This window comes from Prinia subflava, chromosome 4, assembly GCF_021018805.1.
Source record: "Prinia subflava isolate CZ2003 ecotype Zambia chromosome 4, Cam_Psub_1.2, whole genome shotgun sequence".
Taxonomy (NCBI): domain Eukaryota; kingdom Metazoa; phylum Chordata; class Aves; order Passeriformes; family Cisticolidae; genus Prinia; species Prinia subflava.
The window spans coordinates 20804383-20828174 of NC_086250.1; the positions used below are offsets into that span (position 1 = coordinate 20804383).

Sequence of the window (23792 nt, forward strand, 5' to 3'; positions counted from 1 at the left end):
ACAACTCTCGGCAACCTGTCCCACTGCCTCACCACCCTCACAGTAAAGAATTTCTTCCTAACTCCTATGCGTACGCTCCCACACTGGGCTGTGAAAAACTAAAACCCCATCGCCACAGGCTTTCCAGGGTTTGGGCACCGCTCAGGCTCGGGGTGGTTGCAGAAAGCGGCGGAGGCTCAGCGGCGGGAGCCCCTCGGCTCCTGCGGCCGGGGGCTAAGGGCCAGCAGGACCAGGGACTCATCGGCTTGCACACTGCCCTAGGCCAGCAGCCGCCGCCCCTCCGCGGCTCACTCAGCCCCGTGGCACGGCGGGGCCGGTCCGGGCGGCGAACGGTGGCGTCACAGCGGGGCCCGGCGGGGCCCGCCCCGGCCGGCGCGCGGGTCACGTGAGCGGCGGCGGCGGCGTCAGCTGATCGCGGCGCGGCGGCGGAGATGGACTTTCTGCTGGGGAACCCCTTCAGCTCCCCGGTGGGGCAGCGCATCGGTGAGAGCCGCACCCGCGCCCCCCGAACCTCCCCGCGCCCCCACTCGCCCGTCCGGCCCTTCGCCCCCGGGGGCGTCCGCAGGACCCTTCCTCGGGGAAACGCTGGCCCCCGCCTCCGCGGCGGGACCAGCAGCGCGCTGACCAATCAGAGGAAAGCTCCGTCTGACTGACGGGTGTCATCGGCTAATAGCGGGCGCGCAGCCCGAGGCGGCTCCGCCGGGGGCCCCGCCAGCCAATCCGCGCGCGAGGGGGTCTCGGGCTGGCGAGGTGAAGTTTGGTCCCTTAAAGGGGCCGCAGCCCGGTGGTCTGCGCCACGCCCCCCAGCACCGCCGAGCCCCATGATTGGCTTGGGGCCACTCCCGCCTGCGCCTCTTCGGGGGCTTCGAGGAGCTGCTGATTGGCTGGGCTCCAGCCAGGGCAGCCTATCGCGTCCGGGCGGGAACGGGGCGCGTGACCCTCGGTGGCGCGAGGGGCGGCCGCGAGACAGCGGGGCTGTGAGACGGGGTCAGTGAGGGCTGCACGGACAGCGGGGCTGTGGGACGGGGTCAGCGAGGGCTGCACGGACAGCGGGGCTGTGGGACGGGGTCAGCGAGGGCTGCACGGACAGCGGGGCTGTGGGACGGGGATGAGCGAGGGTTCCAGGAACAGCGGGGCTGTGGGACGGGGTCAGTGAGGGCTGCAGGGACAGCGGGGCTATGGGACGGGGTCAGTGAGGGCTGCAGGGACAGCGGGGCTGTGGGACAGGATGCGACAAGGTTCCAGGAACAGTGGGGCTGTGGGACGGGGTCCGACAGAGTTCCAGGAACAGCAGGGCTGTGGGATGGGGATGAGCGAGGGCTGTAGGAACAGCGGGGCTGTGGGTCAGGGTCAGCAAGGGCTGCAGGGACAGTGAGGCTGTGGGGACAGTAGCCTCAGGCTAGGCTGGCCCTGGGGTACATGCTTCGCCCAGTCAGATCAGTGTCCCCCACCCGACTGACTCACGCACTGGGCAGCTGGGAGTGTTTGCCCACCCTGAGCCTCCCCACACTGAGCTGTGGGACAAGTGGTGCCCAGCAGTGCCATGCCCTGGCTCCTGCAGCATGAGCTGGCTCGGGGCACAGAGTACCAGCTCCGGCAATGAACATGGCACCCACCCTGTGACCTGGCAGGCCCATGGGCACATGGTGTCCTGCTGTCACTGTGCTCAGGGCAGCTTGGGGAACATAGGAGAAGGATGTGGCCTGAGAAAGTGGAGCACAGATGCCACAGTTTGAAAAAAACTTTGAAAAGAAGACCGTGTACAGCGCACTGTTGTCAGAATAGGGGTGCAATTCTTAAAATGCGTAGGATGAGGACTCTCTGTTCCCATGTTGTGTTGCCTAAGGGCCTTGAAGTTGTGCTTGAACGTTGATGCCCATTTAAAGTCTCCACTTTTAAGTTTATGCACTTGCTCATTCTTGCTGTTCATTGCTTGTCAGGCCTTTGCTCTTTGCTGTGAACATCCGGTGCCACATTCAGTCTTTTTGGTGTCTTTGCATGGGTCAATGGGAGGCTGTGCCTGGGGTGAGAAGGGAGGATGCAGCAAAGGTTATGCTTTTATTATGTTTTCAGAGGCTACCCTAACACTGTTCCAAAGTGTGTCAGGGGCACTGTGATGTGCCACTTTGGTGTTGGGACAGATAGGTGAGATGCGTTACAGCCAGGTGGTGGAAGGATCATCAGGGAAGACTGTGTTATCAAAATCCTCTGGATGATCTTCAGTGTACCCCCAGAAGAATATCACATGTTTCATCACACATTCCAGGAGAAGCCGTCTCCTGCCCTTTTCTGTATGAATGCTCTTTGTTCCCTCAGTGAGTCCTTGTGTTCCTTGTGCATCAGATATGTCCTTGTGTTAGGGTAAAGGCAATCTGAAGGTTGCCTCTCAGATCTTCTGGTCAGTTTAGTAACCAGATTGTGAGGGGGTTATACCTCTGGGCTTTGTTTCAATTAAGTAAGGGATTCCCAAGCAACAAAGCAACAGCAAAGAGGAAAAAAGGTTTTTCAAAAGTTGTCAGGGAGGAGTTGAGAAGCAGACCTGTGATACTAGGGAGATCTTAAATAAACTGACTGGGGTTTATTTGAGTTATGGGAGTCCAAAGAGGTGGAGGAATTAGAGTGTATGAGAAAGGAACTCTGGAGGGCTTGAAAGGGCTGGTGATTGAAAATATGAATATTTTCTCCTTTTGAACATTGCCTATCAACATCCTAGGAACATGGATAAATGCTATCTTCCCTGCTTAATTTGGGACACAAACATAACTTCCCCAAACTCGTTTGGTAGGTCTGTGGCAGCTGCGTGTCCAACCCGTGAGCCTGCACAGTGATCAAACCTGCACAGTGCTGCTGCCCTGGGCTGTCTGCAGAAAGATAATACGTCCTTGTAAATTATCTGGGCAAAGTCATGTATACTTGATATAGTTTATGAAGTCTAAAATAGCTTTAGATGAAGGCTAAGGAATAAAAAAAGAAATCCTGTGTGGCACACTGCAGCAACGTTCTCAAATTCCTTCATTAATATTAGTCTAGTAAGACCCATTTATTTTGCTGACTAGGGAAGCAATGCTCAGATAATCTCAGTGATCTGTGACAGAATGAGTCAGTTGCAGATGAGTAGGTTTTCTAGTTTCTTAGTCACACTTCTGAGATTTAGTCACAAAAGTTACCTCTGTCCTGCTTTGGCACCATGATGTCTCTTCCCAAATAAGAGGAATACAGACTTGCTTGTTTGGGGGTTTTGTATTTGTTTCTGTTGTGTGGTGGGTTTGTTTTTTTTCAAACACCAGTGGGAAAATTTCCAAAGAGGGATAAAGCATCTTAGTTCAGGTTCCCCCCTCGAAAGGGAAATCCGCTACACCTCCAGGAGCCACAAGAAGCTTTTTTCCATTTTCAAAATGGAAAATCTAATTTCAAGGAGGTGAATTCTCTCTGAGTGAGAGAATGGAGAAGAAACCACCAATGCTCGCTCCTCACCCTGGAAGTCTAAAATAACTAGTAATTATAGCAATACCAAAAGGGACAGAGGCAGGTTATTTCAGTGAGTGAGGGCAGGCAAGGGATAGAAGTAACGGTGTAGCACAGAGATGACACAGATTTTTTTATGGATGGGGGTTATTTTAAGCATGAGGACCAGGGAAAGTTGAGACTGTAAAGAGGGAGCAAGTAAGAAAGACTCTTGGATAAGAAGAGAGGCAGATGCAAAACAATATGCCAGAAAAATACCCACAACCTGTTGAATCCCACTTTGCAGGTGTTTCCGCACCCCTCTGTGGGTCCCTGCAGGGTTGTGCTTCTCAAAAAACTATTGCCTTGTCTTCTGTGCCTGCTCTGTCTGGAGTAAAAGGGGCAAAGGCAGCAGTTGAAGAGTCACTTGATCCCTGAGAATTTGAGCTGATTCACAGGAAAGGAGCAGAAGTTTAAAGACACAAATACCCACACTACTATGTCAGTGCAGTCTGTGTCCATCATCATCCTTGAATTAGGTTTGGAGCCATATCTCTGGTCTCTCTAAAATGCACGTTTTCCTCTCACGCTTTGGGGGAAGGATACAGCTAAATGGTGAAGTCCTGACAGAGCTGGTGCTGAAGTTCCCTCAAGGCAAGTAAAAGCATGAGGCTTGTACAGGATGATTTGGGCCTGTGAGTTTGTGAACTGAAGAGAAGTTAGGAGAAGGGACATCTTGCATTGCTTTCTGCTGAACCTAAGCTCTCTAAGCTCAATGAACTGCTGGTGCCCTCAAATGGGTGAGAAGGTGCTTGATGCTTTGCTGAGGAACTTAGAGCCAGCAAGATGCACTGCAGGGAACACTGTTTGAAGGCTTCACTTGTAGGGGCAGAGCATATCATGGGCAAAGGATTTCTGAGCAACAGCTGGCTGGTTGTGGGTGCTTCAGATCTGGAATGGGAGCAAAGGGTACAGGAGCCTGCACAGTACTTTCTGTCCCTGGCTCCTGTACTTCCCCACACTACAGACTACAGTGCATGTGCGCTGCTGCAGGGACAGCTAAGTGGGATCCCCAGCCCCACAGTGCGCTCTCCCCTGCCAGCAGGACAGAGACAATAACCTTGAAAAGGAGCAAAGTTGTGAAATGTACTCATAGCACAAAGCAACGTACAGCTCCTTTGCGCCAGTTATGCCAAGTATTCGGAGTTCTTTACTGTCTGCTGGTTCCAAATAACTTTTATTACCCAGCTGCAGTCAGCAGGAGCACATCCAGAGCCATGCAAGGAAAGAGCTGATGCTCTGGTCCAACCCGTACCACAGTCCTGCACGGTTCTGGGTTAATCTGAGCAAGTTGTGAGGCAGCAGAATGGAATCAGACAAACCCCAATGCTGTCACACCCGGGCAGCCAGACTGGCTGCCCAAACAATGTGGCTTTGGAGCAGCCCCATGAAGGGCCTCCTGTATATCAGTAGCTGGTTGGTTTGGGGCTTGGAAGGGAATGGCATTCGCAGGCTCACAATAAGCTCTGCCAGGAGAATTCTCTGCTGTAGATCAGGCTCAGCTGGTAACACACAGAAGTAGGTGCTGCCTGATGAGTCCCGCCAGGCAGAATGCTGGGCATGTGGCAGTGCCCTGCCTCCTGTGCTTGCTCTTTTTAGGGACTTGTTGCTGTCCCCAGCCATGCTGGGCTCAGTTTTCGTGCAGAGCAGACAGCTCGTGTGCTAATTACAGCTCATGAAATGGGGCCAGCCACTCTGATCCTTCATGTGACTAATAAGACTTTGTTTCCTTCCCTTCTGAAGGCTTTACAAAAGGGCGAAGTTCAGGATTTTGGAGAAAACTGCATCTCTTACTAGGCTTGGACAGTCCTTACAGCTTGGAAGAGAGCAAGGAGATTTAGAAGGGCATTAGCTCCAGCTTTCCCAATGCCAGCTAGGTCAGGCCTTAATTTGTACTGGTTAAATTCGAGCATTTTGTCCTTGGAATTGCCTCAGGGTCACATTCCTGTTTTCCATATGCTCTAATACTGCTCTTCCAGCTTTGCATTTTGTGACTGTGTTGTGTTTGTGACAGGTTTGCTGCTTTCATGCAGCTCTCCTTTGATGAGTGTATGAACTGGGGTGATGTCAGCAGGATGACCACCGAATTGTGGGGTACCACAGGCAGGGTGTGTCACTTCTGAGGAAGCCCAGTTTTCCCCAAAGTGGCCAGCCAGGTGAAGGAGCACACATGGTTTATTTACATTCCTTTCTGAAAAGCAAACCTGCTGCTCGACCTTGGCAGGATTGGTGCATTTGGAGGGAAAGGATGGTGGGGAGCAGGTTACAGCGTGCCACCTAACATTGGGAAGCAAGGAAAGGGTGTTTGCGGATTCAGTTCATGTTTGTGTACAATGCAAAAGAAAGTTGGGGAAATTTGAACAGCAACGATTGATGGTTAAATCAGGTTTTATTTTGTCCTTTGTTTCTTCTGTAGCTCAGAGTTTCAAAGCAGGCTCAGCCCTGTTCCTAAGTTGTGGGTTTATCCTTCTATGTGCAGTGAGAAGAGTGGATGTAGACTTCCCTTTCAGCAGAACAACCCCTGAATAGTGGATGTCCATGATTCGTTGCCAGTGGCAGCAAACAGGGAACTTCTGGCTTGTTCAAACCATGAGCAGGGGATCCCAGAGAAGAGTGCATGTGAGGGGGGCTTTGTGACCACGTGAGCCAAACCCATCAGAGTGACCTGAGCTGCAACCTGCCTGCCAGCAAGGCTGGTGTCCCAGGGCAGGAGGAAGCCTGGAGCTCCAAGATTTTACTGAGTCCTGATCCCAAAGGAGCCCCAACGGAAAACATTTTCCTCGTGTTTCCACAGTTTCCCCCATTGACTGGTACACTGACTGCTCCTTCCACATCACCCTAACCCTAACCTAGGTTAGGAAGCTTAGATCTGCCAGAGATCAGGATCCCTATGTAAAATTAATACTCGAAGTGACAAAAGTTTACCTGAATCAAGGAACCTTACGGTTATTCCAGTAATAGCCAGACCTTTAGAAAGGTGGAAGAGCATCAAGAACATACTGCCACTCTCCTTCCCTGTCTGCCCTCTTCCATCTGGCTGTGGCCACAATGTCATCAGCATAATCACTGTGTAATCAATGCATTCTGTAGTCAACAGAAAAGGTGGTGGCTGGATTTGATAAGATGCAGATAGCTGCACACTGTGGTGTGCAATTTGTGGGAGAGACACATGTATAAGAGGCTGTGGTGTGAATAGATCTGTGTCTGACCCTTCACAGGACATGATGGATGTTCTTACCCAGGCAAGAGTTTAAAAATCTTCCTGTGTTATAGTCTTATCCCACTACTGCATAAACGGGCATTTAATTTCATTCCCACACAGGGATCATTAGCTGCTGGGTCAAAGGCAGAAAAAGGCAGTTCTGCAGACCTCTCAAAAGAGATGGAGGACCCACAGCAGCAAGGGACAGCCCTAGATTTTGCAGGGACAGCAGTTTGAAAATGCAGGCACTTCTATAAGTACCTCGCTGAGACTGAGCTCTCCTGAAGGGCACCTGGTAACTGCTAAACCGGTCTGGCCAGTTTTAATTCTCTTGCCCCAGTGCTAAGTCAAGTGTTTTGTAGTATGAGAGAGCTAGAAAGGATGGTTCTTGTCCTCTGCTTGTCATTTACGTCTCTGTGTTTCCCTGTGGTCTCGGGAGTGGCTGGGTCCTGCTGGTCCCACTGGCAGTTCTTTCCCCCAGCTACTGGTGGTGACCCTGAAGACATCAGTCAATGGCATGGCTAGGACTGAGACTTGGATGATTATAGGGTGGAGACACTGGTGCTCCCAGTAATAGCTGCTCATTTCCCAAATCTCTGCCTTAAATAAATAACATCAAGGCTGGCTGAGGAATTCCTAATTAAAGGAGACACAAACCTGGAACAATATTACTTTGACTTCAGCCTGTAGTTTGCTTCTGCCCACACTCCCTAGAGGCCAGAAATTCAGGGGAGAGGTGTAAATGTTAAACAAGAGAAACCCTGCTTTGGTTTCCTATGTTTGCTTGTTTGTTTTTATAGAGCTGGTGTACAAAAAAAAAAGGGGGGGGAGTTGATTCTTTCGTCTCCTTATGTGGTACAAACCAAGAATTGGAGCTATTGGCATTAGATATGTATCAGTGTGAGCAAGCTGAACTCATGGTTTCTGGCCTTGCAGTAACAAGGCAAATAAGCCCCCTTTTCCCTAGCTGTGGAGCTGAAGTCATGCTGAGCCCCTTCCCTTCACGTGCCGGACACCAGAGGTCACACAGAGTGTGTTTGTGTGTCAGTAGCATTGGTGGCATGGGTGAAGCTGGGCATCCACCATCCCAGCAGTGTGCTCTGCCATGGTGACACCTAAGGGGGAGCACTTGGTGACCCAGAATTTGTATATGGATTTGCCTCCTTGCATGTTGTAGTGGCAGCCAGGGGGAAGCAGGCTGAGGTCTGGGGTCTTGTGAGAACTTAACTTAAGAGTGGCAGGGCTGCTCTTAACCTTGTCTTGGTTTCTGTTTTCCAGAGAGAGCTACTGATGGGTCACTACGGAGTGAGGACTGGGCTCTCAACATGGAGATTTGTGACATCATTAACGAGACTGAAGAAGGGTAAGGGAGCTGGCAAGGGCCCATATCCAGCAGCAGGTCCCAGCATTCCCTGTAACAGCACATTCCCAGGCTGCAGTGATAGCATGCACTGGTGGAGGTAATAAGCTGGGCTTCCCAGCAATCCCTGAGACAAAGCTCTGCTGGGACACCTGGAGACATAGCAAAGCTGTCAGAGCATTTATTAGATGCTTCTCTATAATTTTGGTGAGTGCTAGGAGCTATTCAACAGGTGTTCAGGGTCCCCAGACAACCCTCTGTTCAAGCCAGGCTGCCTCCCATCTCCAGAAGGCATATTTGCATTTCTTCCACTTTGATTTATTCCCCCTTCATACCCTTCTCTTTCTCTTCTCTGGGAATGTAAAAAATCTAAAGGCTGGTGACTGAGGGGAAAATCTCAGGCTGCTATTCACTCCTTTCACTGTGCCAGTCTTTCTTGGGTTTCTTCTCAGGTATTTTCATGTACAGTCACTCAAACACACACAAAGTGGGTGGGGGAGCTCTTGTCTCCCTCTCCCTGCAGAAAGATGTTCATCACTCAGCCAGACTTGTTAACTCAGGAGCTGGGGATTTGCCAGTGAATTTGAGGGAGAATGCTCCTTCTCACAGCAGAGATGTCAAGAGCAGCATGTAAAAAAGAAGGTGCTACATGGAATAAAACATGTAGGTTTCACTCCTGCTGTTCTACCCCACAGTTATGTTGACAGAGGATTAGCAAGCCCAGTTTTCATCTTCACAGTTGTATGGAAACGAAGTCAAACGTTTCTAAAAGATCTGTCAGCGCTCCTTTTCCACTATCCCCACGGATACATCTGTCTCTGTCTCTCTGGGCACCTGATAACACAGTTAGACAGGCCGTCCCATTGCCCTGCTAATGCCCATCCATTGACACCATGCTGCCCCACAAGTCAATACTTCTGCCCTCCTCATTACCTCAGTGTCTCCACCCCACTTTTCTCCTCCAGCGCTGCTGCTCTTCCAGCTCAGCCTCTCTTCCTGTGCTCTGCAAGAGCATGTTGGTTCCTTTGTACCCTCTTAAGACCACAGTGGTCTGACACCATGGTGTTTCTTCCCTCTGAGAATGGTAATGAGGCCCTGCTATGCTGTTGTTCTCTTACCCACCTGCAGTATAGGCAAGATTTTGCCACTGTGTCTCCCCTGCAGCCTTTGAACCTCCTTCTCTCCAGGGAAATGTTAAACAGCTCCTCTTTGGGTAACACAGGAATTGCTGCAGCTTGGTCTCTCCTTGCTGTTTCTAACCCATGCCAAGCTTTTCTGTGATCTCATCCTCTTCAGTCTCTCTGCCATGGGATTTTGCTCTACCCCTCAGGAGTGCGTTTCTAGCATTGTTTTTACTCAGTTCTCTGTTGTGTCCTGAACACCTTGAGCTGTTGCAGATATCAGCACAGAGGCCTCTAACTTTCAGTAACAGCATTCTGGGACATGATTTAATGGTGGACTTTGAAGTGTTAGTTTGATGGTGCCCTTAAAAGGTCTTTTCCAACCTAAATGGTTCTATGATCAGTAAACCCCACCCCTCTTGCAGAGCCACAAGCAAAAGCTGCTTTACCAGTCACTGCTTCAAGCTATCCTGAAAGCATGGTGAGGAGGGACACCTGCTGAGTATGAGTCATCCAGAACCTGTGGCTGTTTTGATTTGCCTCAACCTTCTGATGATCTTTCTTCATCTTATTTCTCCTTCAGGCCCAAAGATGCCTTCCGAGCCATTAAGAAGAGAATTGTAGGGAATAAGAACTTCCATGAAGTTATGCTGGCTTTGACGGTGAGCACTCAGGGCTCTTTCTGTGTTCTGTGACACTGCTGTAAAGCTGAGTGCTGAACACAAGTTTTAGCACACATGCTGAACAGACACATGTAGGTAAAGCCAACAAGGCTGACACATGAGGGCAGAGAAGGCTACAGCTAATGCTTTATTGCCTTTGAAGGTCCTGGAGACCTGTGTCAAGAACTGCGGCCATCGCTTCCACGTCCTTGTGTCCAGCCAGGACTTTGTAGAAGGTGTCCTGGTGAGAACAATCCTGCCAAAGAACAATCCACCTGCCATAGTGCATGACAAGGTGCTGACCCTCATCCAGGTGAGCCAAGAAGTGTGAGCTCTGCACCAGTGCAGAGAGTATGTGTCTTTAGGTGTTTGTACAGAAGGCTGTTGTATGTGTTGATGGACTCTACTGTCTCCTTCTCCCCAGTCCTGGGCAGACGCCTTCCGCAGCTCTCCGGACTTGACTGGTGTTGTTGCTGTCTATGAAGACCTGAGACGGAAGGGTTTGGAGTTCCCCATGACTGATCTGGACATGCTGTCACCCATCCACACACCACAGAGGGTATGAGAGTATTGCTGAAGAGAAGAATGTTGGGCAGCTGCCATTCTGGAGCAATGTGGGGATTTCAGGAACTCTGTCTTGAACTTAGAGGGGTTTTGGGTGGTGAGAAGCTCCAGGACAGCCAAGAGCTGTTGGAACTTGATGGGGAATTGCCATCAGCATTTTTCCTCTTGTTGCACTGCTCTGTCACGTGTGTCTAACATCTTCTCCTTCTCACGTTCCCCACCTTTGTCTGTAGACTGTGTATAGCTCCAACTCTCAATCTGGACAGAACTCACCTGCAGTCAACTCCCCTCAGCAGGTGGAGTCCATCCTCCACCCTGTCACCCTGCCCCCCGGGAGAGGCACATCCAGCGACGCGCCCATCACACCCACACCAGAGCAGGTGAGTTGAGCACAAGGCCCAGGAGGTTGCTGACTCTTCCTGTGTTTGAGGCTATTTCACAAACATTGATCTGGGACTGCAGTACTGGTCCTGGCCCAGGCTCTGTCTTCAAGGAGCTGTTCCTCTAAAGCACAGTCCTTGGAGAGCTCCCCAGAGCTCCACTGTGGTCACAGTGATGAACTGGGATACTGCAACCATGGAGTGGTTATGTTTCACTAAGACAGGGCTGTTCGCAGGGAGATGGAAGTGGGGAGCTGAGACATCAGCCCCTTATCATCTTTGTTTTTATATGAATCAACCCTGTCTGGTGATGTGGTTTCCAAAGGCTAGGCCTTTCTCACTTGTTTCCCCATCCTCTTTTCTCCTTCCTCACCCTGATTTCATATGACACCCTGTTCAGCACCAAACCCCCAGCTGTCAGTATTTTGCATTCCCTTGCAGAACAGAGGGTAGAAACTGTTCTAAAGAAGCTCATTGGCAGTTTGTAAACCAGAAAACTACAGCTTCAACTGCACACTTAACTAAGGCTCTCCTGTTGAATGGGAATGAATTGTTTTCCCGTCTCTTACACCACTTTGGAAATTAAACAATTTAAATGGCTACCACATGGGAGCTGTTAGATGAGGGGAGATTTGAATCATAACAGCAGCCTGTGCTGGCTATTAAAAATCAAGGCTAGACTAGTGGCCAAAGATCCCAAGTGAGGGCCTGGCATCTGCTACCAGCAAATTACGCTGATGGTAAGTAATGGAGGGGTTTCCTGCTGGGAGCCTCTGAGAGATAAAATGAGGGGTGACCAACAAACTCCCTGGTGGCTGTTCCCTCCAGCTCTGTGAACAGACATGCACATGTGGTGCCATTCCCTACCATTCAGAGCTACCTCAGCTATGCCCCCAGCCTCCCCTGGCAGAGCTGTCACTTCACTTCACTTATGCAGATTGGGAAGCTGCGCAGTGAGCTGGAGGTGGTGAACGGGAACACAAAGGTTATGTCGGAGATGTTGACGGAGCTGGTGCCGTCCCAGGCTGAGCCTTCTGACCTGGAGCTGCTGCAAGTAAGGAACACTGGGCTGGGTGGAGGGCTCGCACAGGCAGCAAGTTTAGCAATTACTTGATGGACTGAGGCCCAATCCATGCCATGTGTGGGGAATGACTGGATAGTTTAGTGTGGGGCTTATCAGGGAGTGAAGGGATAAGGGAGGCAGAAGGAAGGTAGAGTTTCAATGTTGGATGGAAATTGCATTGCCAAAGCTAGAATTATCTCACAAGAGAACTTGTAGTCCCCAAGGGCCTTTCCCTCTGGGTGATGTGTTACACAAAAAGCATACAGTTATTAAGGCTCAGACTCAATTTACCTCTCATACCAATATTTGTTGCCCATCAACAGTTCCTGATAGATTCCAGTAGCCTCTGGGGTCTGTGTTCCAGTCAGACTTCCAAATCTGTGAGTGCTCAGCCATAGTGTGAGCTTTGTGGTGACTTGTCCTGCTTTGAACAGGAGCTGAATCGGACATGCAGAGCCATGCAGCAGCGAGTCCTGGAGCTGATTCCCCGTGTCCTCCATGAGCAACTCACCGAGGAGCTGCTCCTCATCAATGACAACCTCAATAACGTGTTTCTGCGCCATGAAAGGTACCTCTCTGCTCCCTTCTCTTCCCTGCTCTCCCACAAGACTTTACTGCCCTTGAAGGCTGCTTATGCCACCCTTTTGATCTGCCCACGAGTATAATACTCAAAGTGTATCAGTCTGTATCATCCATCTTTGAGAACAAACTCTGTTTTCAGTTTTTGCTGACTTATTCCTGTCCCTTCAAAGCTGCTGTGTAAGTTCCTGATGGGGTACAGGGATGTCCCTGTGGCATAACCCAAAAGAAGGAGGCAACTGCATGGAAAGAGCTGGTTTTCTAGTTCTGAGGCAGATGGGAACAGAAAGAAATTGCCCAGGTGGGATCAGCACTCCTTTTTTTTCATTCCATTTCAACAGACATATCTCTTTGCTAGGATGAAGTCTGGGGGGTTCATCCCCAGCTGAACTGTGTGGAGAGCTGTTGGTTAGGAGTAACTCTGGAGGATCCTAAGAAACTTTCTTATACCACCTCTCAGGAGACACCAACTCTGTGGGTCTTGTTGGGGTATCTTGAGGGGAAATTGGGCCCTGAGCCATAGTTCCTCTTTCCTAGTGGGTAGGAAAGGGCAGGCTGTGCCAAGTCTTACAAGAAATCTCTTTTATTGCTGTGGGTGAATGAGCCCACACTACTGAAATGTGTCCATGTTTCTTACAGGTTTGAGCGACTTCGGACAGGACAGCCTGTTAAGGTAACTCAGAGCAACTGCCCCTCTGTGCAGCTTGGTTTGCCTCCTGCAGGTGCAGCAGTGCCCTGGTGACTTGGAGGGAGGTTCAGTCTGACCCACGTAGAGATGGTGGGCTTTGCTGCACCAGAGCACCTGGTGTACAGGACACCCCATTTTCCACTGCAAACCTCTCCTGCTCTGCCCAAAGAGCAAGAGCAGAGCAGCAGCAATTACGGTTTTCCCATACTGAATAGTGGGAGGACCAATTCCCATATCAGCCTTCTCTGAGCACTATCCTGTCCTCTGAACCAGCATCCACCCTACTTACTGACATCCCAGCAGAGCTGGGAGGCTGGCTACCAAGGCATATCCTGCCCTGGGACACTATTCCCAGCCAGTTCTCTGATCACTGTGCCTCTTCTCCCTCTTCACAGCTGATAACTTTTAATGGGTGCAGAAGGGCTTTCCTCTCCCGAATCAATGAGCTAGGATTGTAGAGTCAGGGTGTCCAAGCTTCAGAAATTCTACACCATCTTCATTTTTCTTCCTCCAAAGGCACCAAATGAGGCAGAGAACAGCTTGATTGACCTGGGACCCAGTACTCCTTCAGCACTGAAACAGCCTGAAGTCACCAGCAACCTTTCCTCTCAGCTGGCTGGAATGAGTATGTTGACATATGGTTTTTGCCAGTCTTTCTCCTATGCTGCTTTGAAAATCCTTTCCCATCTTTGAATCATTTCCCAAAATTATTTAGTCAGATTCCTAGAGAAATGCCATCTGTTTTCAACTAATAAACTCATGAATAAACTTATATGTGCCCCAAGGCACTCAAGCATACATCTTGGCATCCTCACCCTACATTGTGCAGGAGGTGGCCATGACTTAAGAAGGACCTCAGCATTAGTCTGTGGCTAGGGACCTGGCCTTCCTGCAGGATCAGGGATAAAGTTGCTCCCTCTGCAATGTCTGGCAGCTTTGCCTGCTTGCCTCTCTTGCGGTGTGGTGTCCCCCACTGAGGTCTGGGAGAAGCAGAGCAGCTGAAGCTATGCTGCAAAGGCAGCCATGAGCATCTTGGGCTCAGGACCCAGCATTTGATAGGTTGTTTACTCAAAAAAAAAGAAGCCCTGAGGGGGTCCTGGGGGTTCTTCAAGACATACCAAAAGCCTACATAGCACTGCCTGGATGGAGTTGCAGAAAATTGGCACCAGACTGTTTTTACAGACAAGCCAGCTATTTTTCAAGTCAAGTTTTTTTCAGATGATGCCTGAGTCATGAAAATCCAGTCATCTGTCTCAGAGGTGCTTGCCCAGAAGCACAGGTTATTTTCTTCCACAGGTTATGAAGCAATTCCCTCCAGAGTTGTTTAAAATGGTCAGGAACATCTAGCCTTCAGCATCAGTAAATTGTTGCTGCTGCTTCTGAAACTGAGCCAAAAATATCTAGTGAGTGGGCAAAGAAACAGCTTCTGTTACTTCACCCACGACTGCACACATGCATAGACTGTGCTGCAGCTGAGGAGCAGGATGGAGGAGCGGGCCTAGAGTAGTTTAGCTCTTGACGCCTGTGGTCTCCATTTACTGTTCTGTGCTGCCTGCTCACCCTGCTGTCTCTCCCACAGACCTGGGCTCAAGCAGTGTAAGTGCAGGGCTGCACTCCCTCGACACTTCTGGCAAGCTGGAAGAAGATTTTGACATGTTTGCCCTGACCCGTGGCAGCTCGCTGGCTGAGCAGCGCAGAGGGTGAGTGGAGCAGCTCACTCTGTCCTGTCCTGCCTTCTTGCAGAGGATGAGGGCTCAGGCAAAATGGGGCCATGACCCAACCAGCAGCAGTTCCTGGGAGATAGTAGGATGCAACAAAAATGCACTCTTCACACGCACAGTGTTTGTAGGATGAGCCCTGTGCTCCCAGTCCTTTTTCCTGCTGCCATCATCTCCCCTTCATGGAATCCTCCTGGGTATGGGATGAAGGAATTGATCCCTGCATGTGCACATTTCTGTGTGTTCTGGGAGATTCATGTCTGGGAATGAAGGTGTGAAGTGGGACTGGCTCAGTTTTCTTGTCTGCCTCTGAACCCATGTGCCCTGACAGGAGTGATGTTGAATTTGGGAATCGCAGAGTAGTAATTCAGCCTAACAGAGTATTGAGCTGAAGTGCAGGAAGAGTGCAGTCAGTTGTGGAGGGCACTGTTCTGTGCCTCAGCTTCCCTGCTGGCAAGTGGGACTGTTGCTTCTTCCTCCATGGTGTGTTTGAGACCTCCCGGAGTAAAGCACTAAGAGCTGGGTCTCCATAGTACTAGCTGAACTGAAGAGGTCTTCTCCACTGCAGAGTGGATTCCTGAATCCTTGTTCTGGAGGAACTGACAAGAGCTGTGCTGACCAGATCCCCTGGGTTTAGAGACTGTGGCTGATCTTATGCTGCTTTGCCTGGCAGAGCCATTCACTGCTCTCCGTAGAGTACCAAGCAGTAGAGCCCACGGGCACATCACTGCCTCCAGCCCTCCAAAGCCTGTGCTCCTGCATTCCTGCAGCAACTGGAGTGCCTTGTTCTGCACCTGGCCAGTAGCAAGTTATGGTCTCTGATAATGTCAAGTTCAGGTCTCTTAATGATGTCTGCTTCCATTCCTCTGCCTCAGATTGCTTCTGGTAAATGTGGTGGGGAAACCCATGGCCTCCACATGACTTCATGTGTTTTGTCCCTGGGTTTCCCCACCACTTTTACTGTGGGTTGTGCTGTTTGAGGACAGAGGCAGTCCAGCACCAAAACAGTTGTATCAACAGCACCCAATCGGGGACTGAAACCAGAGCCACTGGTATGTGCTCAATGCTGGAGTTCTGGACAGAGGTGGAATTGTATCCTCCCTGCTGCAACGCAGTCCTTAACAGGCTGAGGCTTATGATCTCTGCACAAGTAACCAGACGTCTTCTATTTATTCCTCACTGCCCTTCATCTGCCTGCACTTGCACTCCTGCCAGGTAACCTCTAGTGACTTAGGCTTCACATTTCACTCACAAGCCTCTGCTCTCAGTGTCTCCCTCCACTTGAACAGACCCATTGCTCTACAGTTCCCAAACAGGACGTGCTGGGAGAGCCTCTGGGGTTTGTTTCTGACCCCCCATGCTTCATGTGTGTCTCGGTGAGGCAGTGCTTGAGGCACTTCAAGCCTTTCCTGCCATTCTTCCTCATCAGTGGCATGATAGCAGCGCTGTACTTCATCCTGGATGCCATTGTCCACAGTGGCCCCTTCACTGATGAGCACTTCTTTGAGAAGTTTGAGCAGCGGTGGCCCAAGCCCCTGGCCCCCAACAAAAACAGCTCCACTTGATGGTCTGCTGGATCTGTGGAAAGGGGCCTGGGAGCAACTGGAGAGGAAACTTGTGGACAATTTCTGTGAAAGGCTTCATTTTCCTAGCATGGAGAGTTTCCCCCACTCGACATGGATCAAATGGTGACGTGGCACCGTCATGTGTGGTAGCAACCTAGAGGGGACACAGGATTGGAATGAGGGAAATTTGGGTGAGACCTGTCTGTGTGTGGAAAGGGGTTGCTGTAATGGTGCATTTGGAGACCTGGAAGCAACACTAGGCTCTTCTGATCATCCAGTCTCACCTATGGCCAGCATAGGACAGTGAACCTCTGCCACCATCACTTCTCGTGTGGTATTAGTTAAAGCAATGTTTTTGAGCTGTTTGTGTCTGTGAAGGTAGGTGAGTATGCAGGGGCTTGTTACTCAAATCCCTTCTAAAATATCTGTAATATTCTGGTCAGTCTGTGTTAGTTTTCCCTCTTTATAGTCCTCCCCAAAGAAGGTGAGTCTCGTGCACCTAGCTCTGTAAGTCTGTGTCTTAGTTTTCATATGAGTCCTTGTCATCCTTCTGTCACTGTGCCAGGGCTGGCCTGTTGATGAACACATCTCTTGTTCTCTGCCACAATGATGTTCCAGTGAGTAGATCAGTCTGTTTTGTGGTGGGCTACACCTTTAATAAGGGCTTTACACACCCTTCTAGAACCTCCTGGGAGCAGAATGACAAGGCATGAAAAATCGTGGAGTCGGAAGAACTGAATGTATGTTTAGGAGTTCCTGCTCTTCACTTCCTGTTGTCTCTCTTTCTGCTTCCAGGGTAAAGTATGAAGACCCCCAAGCCACCAAAGGCCTCGCTGGTGCCCTGGATGCCCGGCAGCAGAACACGGGAGCGGTAAGCGGCCACAGCTGTTACTGCATCACCAGGAATGGCAGTAACCTCCCGGCCCACCAAGGCAGTAAGGGTGTTTGGAAAAAGTCAAGTGATGATAACTCCCAGTCTCCGCTAACCTGCATTTCCTAGCTGGGCTGCGTGCCTCATTCTTTAAAACCCTGAGATGAAGAGCTGTGAAAAGTCTAGGGTTGCCTCAGGCAGCTGAAGGATGTCCCTCCCCAGGGAAATTTCCACCTAGGAATGTATGTTTTATTCCTCTTCAGCAAATTTCCAAGTCCAGTCGCTTTCTTTCTGCAATCAGAGAAGTAGGCCACCAGTATTAGTATATTCTTTCCCTCACCTTAAACCCACTGCCCCCCTCTTCCTCACACTGCAGTGCAGACTCTCTGTCATCCAGGGGGATCCTGGTGCCTCTGGTGATGGAGCCCAGCTGACAAATTGGATGATGCGTCAAGGAATGGTGAGATCTGAGGTCGTGGAGCGCCAGCAGGGAGCAAGGAGGCTGGGGCTGCTGAAACAGAAGTGTCACTGCACAGCACATGAGGATGCACAGCAGACATCAGCAGATACTGCTAACTGAAATGGAGCAATCCTGGGCTGTGCCAGTAGTGGAGACCAGGTTTGGGAAGGAAGCAGGCAGTGTGCCAGTCCCTCTTCAAGCAAACATAGGTGTAGGAAAAAATCCTAGGAGCTCTGAGGCCAAGAGAGCATGTGCCACTCTGAGCTAGAGGATGGCCTGTTTTGGGTGTCTGGGGCAGAGGCAATAGCTGGTGGCATCATGAGGGCAGCTGCTGCCATTCATTCTCCTTGCAGTCTCTCCTCCTTAGCATGAGGTGCCTTGTTTGAAGGGAAACACATTCCAGTTTTAACCCTGTTGAAGGCCTCCTCCTGTAGCTAGTCATTGAGCTTTCAGGCAGTTGAATTTGGTCTTTTGGCAGCAGGAATTCCTACAGTTACATTCCTTCAGGCACACGGAGGCTTTGATAGCTCATGAGTCTGAAACTTGTTAGCCTGTCTTCCTGTAATGGGCACAGCCCAGGCTGATGTCTGCTCTAGGAAGTTTCCCCACATGCTGTACAGTTGGCTTGAATGCACTTCTACTCCAGAGAGATCCTCTCTGGGTAGGCAAAGCCAGTTTGCTTTGAAACTGCCTTTATCTCACATATCCTCTTCCATTCCCATTCATCCATCTGCCAGCTGTGATAACTATCTGCGCTTGCCCCCAGGTTTGAGAAAATCTGCCTGTCTTTGGTACGAAGGTGTTGCTCTTTTTCTTGGGCTTGGTGTTTTCCCGAGGGCAAGGGAGCTATATATATTAGAAAACTAATAAATAAGTTCCCACAAATACTCTCTCATTCTTCTGCTTGGGGAGCCTCTAGCAAGGGCTGCTTCTTTCTCAGCTTTGTTCAGGAGCTCATGACTGGAGAAAAGGATCTGAGGTTTCAAATCAGACTTTGTTTCTTTCAAGGTTACCTCTGTCCACTAGAAATATCTCTTTGCTGTTTAAATTGACCAGGACCATGAATTCTTCTGAGCTAGCCTTATCCCTACTGGAAGTAAAATTTAATTGTAGATGACTTTGTTTCAGTAGTTTGGTGCATTATGAAATCCTGCTGTGCTCCATGATCATGCCAGGGAATCAGTTCTTCGCTAGTGTCTTTCCCCCTTACTATGCTGTCAGACCTGGAACCTCCAATATCTTCAGCATTGCAGACTTTGACATCACACTGTCACTGGTTTGTAGAGAGAGAAGGTGTAGAGAAATGCACGTCTCTTGTTCTCTGCCTGCCTACACAAGCAGCCAACATCCACCTAGTGCGTCCTCACCAAAAAGCAAAGTCTGGTCCAGTCCTAATATCCTACAGCCAACCACCAAACCACAGATGCTTTTAATGGTATGTGTCCTGGAAACTGCTTGTCTGGGTATGGTTACAGCTGAGGAATCTGGTAAGCAATGGCACTGGTAGCTGGGAGAGCTTTGCAGTGGCACTGGCTGGATTTGGATGGGCCTGAGCTGACTGAACAGTGGAGCGAGAGGCTGAGCTTCTGGGTTCTTTCGTTTGCATAGTGGATTTACTGGAACATCCTCTATTTTCTTGGACTCATCGCCCTTTTTTTTTCTGTCCCAGGTACCAGTTCCTCAAGCCAATTTCATGGAAGACATAGAAAAGTGGCTGTCCACTGATGTGGTAAGTGAGGGGCTGCTTTCGTGGAGCCAGCAGTCCTGCCAGAGTTGTCTGTGGGGCTGGACTTCAGGCAGTGCTGGCATCGCTGAATGTGTGGCAGAGGCTGCTGAGAGGGACCAGGGAAGGAAAAGCCAGGACACAGGCTTTGGGATACCACAACAGTATCATCAGCCTTCTGGGAGCTATAGCTCATGAACTGAGGTTCAGGGCCCCTGTAACATGTCTGTACTGCAGAAGAGAGGGGAACACTATCCTGTCTCTCCATGTGCAAAGAATCGCATCTGTGAGATGCTTTTACCTACCTTCCTTCTAACGATGCCCTTCTCTTTCTTTGCTAGGGAGAATCAGAGGATCCAAAAGGTGTCACCAGTGAAGGTAAGAGGTACCAGCCAACCCTTTTCTTTAACTGCTCCTGACAGCACCTTGGCTCTTCCATAAAATTCCCTCTTCGCTAATGCTCTGCTCTTCTCTTGCCCTCAGAGTTTGACAAATTTCTGGAAGAGCGAGCGAAAGTTGCGGACCGTCTCCCCACTTTGTCCAGCTCCTCAGCAGGGAGGTCTGTGTCCCCTCCTGCTGCCAGCCATCATCAGAAGCAAGCAAAGGAAGATGATGCTATGTTTGCCTTGTGAATGCTATGGACCAGTGTGCTGTGGAGCAAGAGGCTGTGTGTGCTGTTTTGCTTGCCTCCAACCAGGGGCCAGCAGAGGAAGGACTCTTTCCCCTTCCTCCATTCTCTTCCTGTTTTACCTTTGAGTTGTTTTTATTTTTAAGCTGCTTTCAGACTTCAGATAATCTTTGTTGTGTTTAGGGATATCATACAATAGACTTGTGAAGGGGGGTTTCAAAGCTGCTAGAGAATATGGGAGTTCAGTGGGCTTTTCTTTTTATGGTACAGTGTGGGCAAAGCAGAAGAAGCTCTGGAAGAAGCTCCCCCTCCTACTCACAGTGAGGTAGTTAGAGATCTTGCCCAAGAAACAGGAGAGGCTGCAGTCAGCTGCTGAAATCACTCCTGCCTCCTCTTTCCTCACCCTCCCCTAGAATGTATCTCCAGCCCTCTGCCTGCCAGTGTTAGACTGGAAAGCACGGGGATGTGAAGCATTACTGGCCAAGGAGGAACACTAATGGTAGAGGGACCCTGTTGCTCTAATCTCTCTTGCACAAGTGCTTGTGGTATGCAACACCCTCCCACTCACAACCCTTTCTCTTCCTCTTCCTTTTCGTCACCTCCCTTTCCCTGTCATTTTATCCAGAATCCTACCCACAGCCCAGATGTTTCCATTGCATGACAGCCAGTCATCCAAGCCCTTGGCAGCATACAGGACTGCAAGCAGTACCCCAGGCTGAAGGGGCTGTCTCCTATGGGGTAGGATGTGCCTTCAGCAAACTATTTGCAGTTAATTTAATTCTCCATTATTATACTTTTCTCCCAATGTGATCCTACCTCCCTCTCTCATTCCGCTGATGCCTTCCACCACATCGTGCCGTGGTGTGGGGAGTCTCTCTGAGGCAGGCCAATGCTACAGACTCCTTCAGGATGGCTGTGTGTGCCAGGGTCACAGAGCTGCATGCCCCCAGAGCAGGAGGCCCTTCCATCGGCACTCGGACACCAGTGGGAATGTGCTGTTGCTGCAGAAGCTTGTTCAGCTGGCAAGCACAGAGGGGAAGCGAGACATCAGTCATCTCATGCCAGTAAGACAGTCCCACAGCAGCCAGAAGCTCCTCTGCACATGGGGAGAAAAACCCCTCAGAGCAAACCGCACACACTGCCCACTTGTAAATGAAAGCCGGGGAGGAGGGTACCAAGCTCAGGGCTCCTGCTCGTGGGGTTTCTTGTTGAGCGTGGGAGAGCTGTCTTTTTTTACTGCACATTAAAGGAGCAAAGACTTGAGCCTCCCTTGAACATATGGTGTGTGCTGTCAGTGCTGGTGTGGGGAAGGGAGGATGCTGTGGGGAGAAGAGGGATGAAACTATACAGATACATTTGCTGCCCATGAAAAGGCAAGGGCACTGGTGCTGTGGGGAGAACAGCATGGGGGCTGAGGGTGCTGGGAGCCAAGGCAGGTGCTCCCTGCTTTTTACTACAGTCTCGTGGGGAGGTGATTACAGGCCATCTCAAAATAGCAAGAGGGTAAGCTACCTCCTCTCCTTTCCCTCTCTGCCCTGTGACCAGATCTGAATACCCACCTTGCGGCCCACAAGCCACTTACCAAAACATCCAAGAAATACAGTTGCTACTAAAGGGCCCTCTGGTATCCACAGGACATCCTCACTTGCCCCTATACCATCTCTCCAGTGTCTAGCTGAGTGGGAGCTATGGGAAGGATTCTTGAAAGGAGGTTGAGTGGATTTGAAAATGTCATCTGAAGAAAAGCAAAAGGGACAAGTGGCTGAGCTTCCCCTGCTGGAGCACATGCAAGAAAGGAAGCAAGAGCAGGGTCATGATGGTTTTGTAGCTGTGGGGCCAGAAGGGCCTCCAGGACAAGCAAGGCCAAGCCCTCTGGCCAGTGCCTGGCCTTGGGCTGCCTGGCTCAGCTGGGAAGGAAGGGCTTCTGATACCCCATCAGTGTTTATGAAGGGTATCAGCCTGTCACATTGGTGATGCCTTAACACTGGTTCATGCCTCAGCTAGCTCATAAAGTTCTCAGTGCCTCCAGCTCCCTCAGCGCACTGCCTGCAACTTCTTCAAAAGGAGAAATGAAGACATCCCTGAATTAACATCCTGAGTATGGGGAGTTCAAACTCCTCTGGGATGCCCTGAGCCCACCTCAGGAAAAGACCCCATCATCACCCTCACCTTGTATTTAATTCCCAGAACTGGCATGGGACCTAGCAAAGCCAAGAGGGGACTGTCCCCAAGGAAGGCCTGAGTGCAGCAGAAATGGGTTGCAGCTATTTTCATCAAGGGATAAACAAGATAGAAAGCATTTTTGGTGTCTGCCAAGTGAGGTCAGTTTGAATCGATGGCTAACAGGTGAAAATTCAGAGAGCTGCTTGTGGTCCCCAGGGTGAGCCTGTCCCCTCCTGACCATGCAGCCAGCCATGGTCACAGTGCCTTTCACTGAGATTTATCCAACAGTGACAAGGTATCTTTTTCAAGTAACTGAAAATATGAAGAATGGGGACGAAGGCACGGAAAGATTCCAGATTAGTACTATCGTATTTATTATAGATTATACCAGTAATAGCTCGAATAATTTTGCAAGGTTTCTTTTAAGAAGGAACCTGGCGAAAAAAACCTGCTAGGTCTGCAATGGATCATTTTAAGTAGAGGCTGGGCATTTCGCACTGGCAAAAGTTGCTTCATGATTGAAAAAAAAAAACAAACAAACAAAAAACCAACCAAACAAACAAACAAAAAAACCCCACCACTGTAAGGAATTCTTTTAAATGCCTTTCCCTTTTTGAAAGTTTTCTGAGGTTGTTGTTTCAAAAAGAACAGCGCTGGGTGCTCCTCTGACCACCAGGTGGCTGTGGTTCCTCGCACACCCAGCCCGGCTTCCCGATTGCAGAGGACAGCCCTCCCTTGGCAGTGACCTGCTTAGCAGACTTTGCCTCCGCCGGGGACAGAAACAAAACAAAGTTTTTCCGTATTCCAGTATTATGCTCCAACCATCAGCCCTGTGCAGCCTCGCACAGCGCCCACTGCAGAAGATGCATTCATCCACACGTTGTGACTGCACGGAGGACGGGAAGGGGTGCTTGTGCTCGGTCTAAGCATCCATTAATAACCACACTGGGAACAGGATCCTGACCTGGACAGATATTCTGCACGACCCAAACAGCTGTTGCTATGCCAGATGACGAAAGACATAACTTCTTTGTACTGAGTCAAAGTTTCTCGGCATCTCTAAAAACTAAAATATACACTAAAAGTTAATGAGAATTTCCATGATGTTTGGGTAGCATAATACTTGGCATGCCAGCATCACATTCATAGGCAAAAAATTAGATGTTTCTCTTTTACCAGCCACTAACCTCCAAATAGTACATGATTTTTTTTTTAAAGGTGGTAACAAAAATATGTCCTGATTTCCCACAGAATTGTCTCACAAACTAAGCACAGAGGTGTCCTGAGCTAGTACACTGGGAAGGCTGTTCTCCATTCCACAGGATTTTCATGTTGCTTTGCTGTGTTAAAACTTCCTCAAAGCTTATTTTGAATAACAAAATTCTCCCTCCCTTCACAAAATGAGAATAAACCAACTTCCCCTTTATTTTAGATTACTGTTGGTGCTGCTATGGGTGGATGAAGACAATATAAATGAGAGGAAACGAGGGTGTTCCAGTGCTCAGGAGCAAGGGAATAGAGATGGCCAGTGACAGGATCAC

General features: G+C 50.0%; 1 protein-coding gene across 2 annotated transcripts; it reads left to right on the plus strand.

Annotated features, from left to right (window-relative positions):
• Nucleotides 1–325: 325 nt before the first annotated feature.
• On the plus strand, nucleotides 326–21363 carry TOM1 (target of myb1 membrane trafficking protein). Of its 2 annotated transcripts, XM_063395779.1 has the most exons (16): nucleotides 326–483; nucleotides 7985–8069; nucleotides 9771–9849; nucleotides 10013–10162; nucleotides 10274–10408; nucleotides 10647–10793; nucleotides 11731–11847; nucleotides 12291–12424; nucleotides 13075–13108; nucleotides 13640–13748; nucleotides 14703–14823; nucleotides 17202–17277; nucleotides 17675–17737; nucleotides 19407–19466; nucleotides 19802–19838; nucleotides 19944–21363. In XM_063395779.1, the coding sequence occupies exons 1-16, from the start codon at nucleotides 432–434 to the stop codon at nucleotides 20090–20092; spliced, it is 1548 nt and encodes a 515-aa protein (XP_063251849.1). In that variant the 5' UTR covers nucleotides 326–431; the 3' UTR covers nucleotides 20093–21363. The 2 variants fall into 2 exon arrangements, with proteins under 2 accessions (XP_063251849.1, XP_063251850.1); XM_063395780.1 differs by lacking the exon at nucleotides 17675–17737.
• Nucleotides 21364–23792: the final 2429 nt, after the last annotated feature.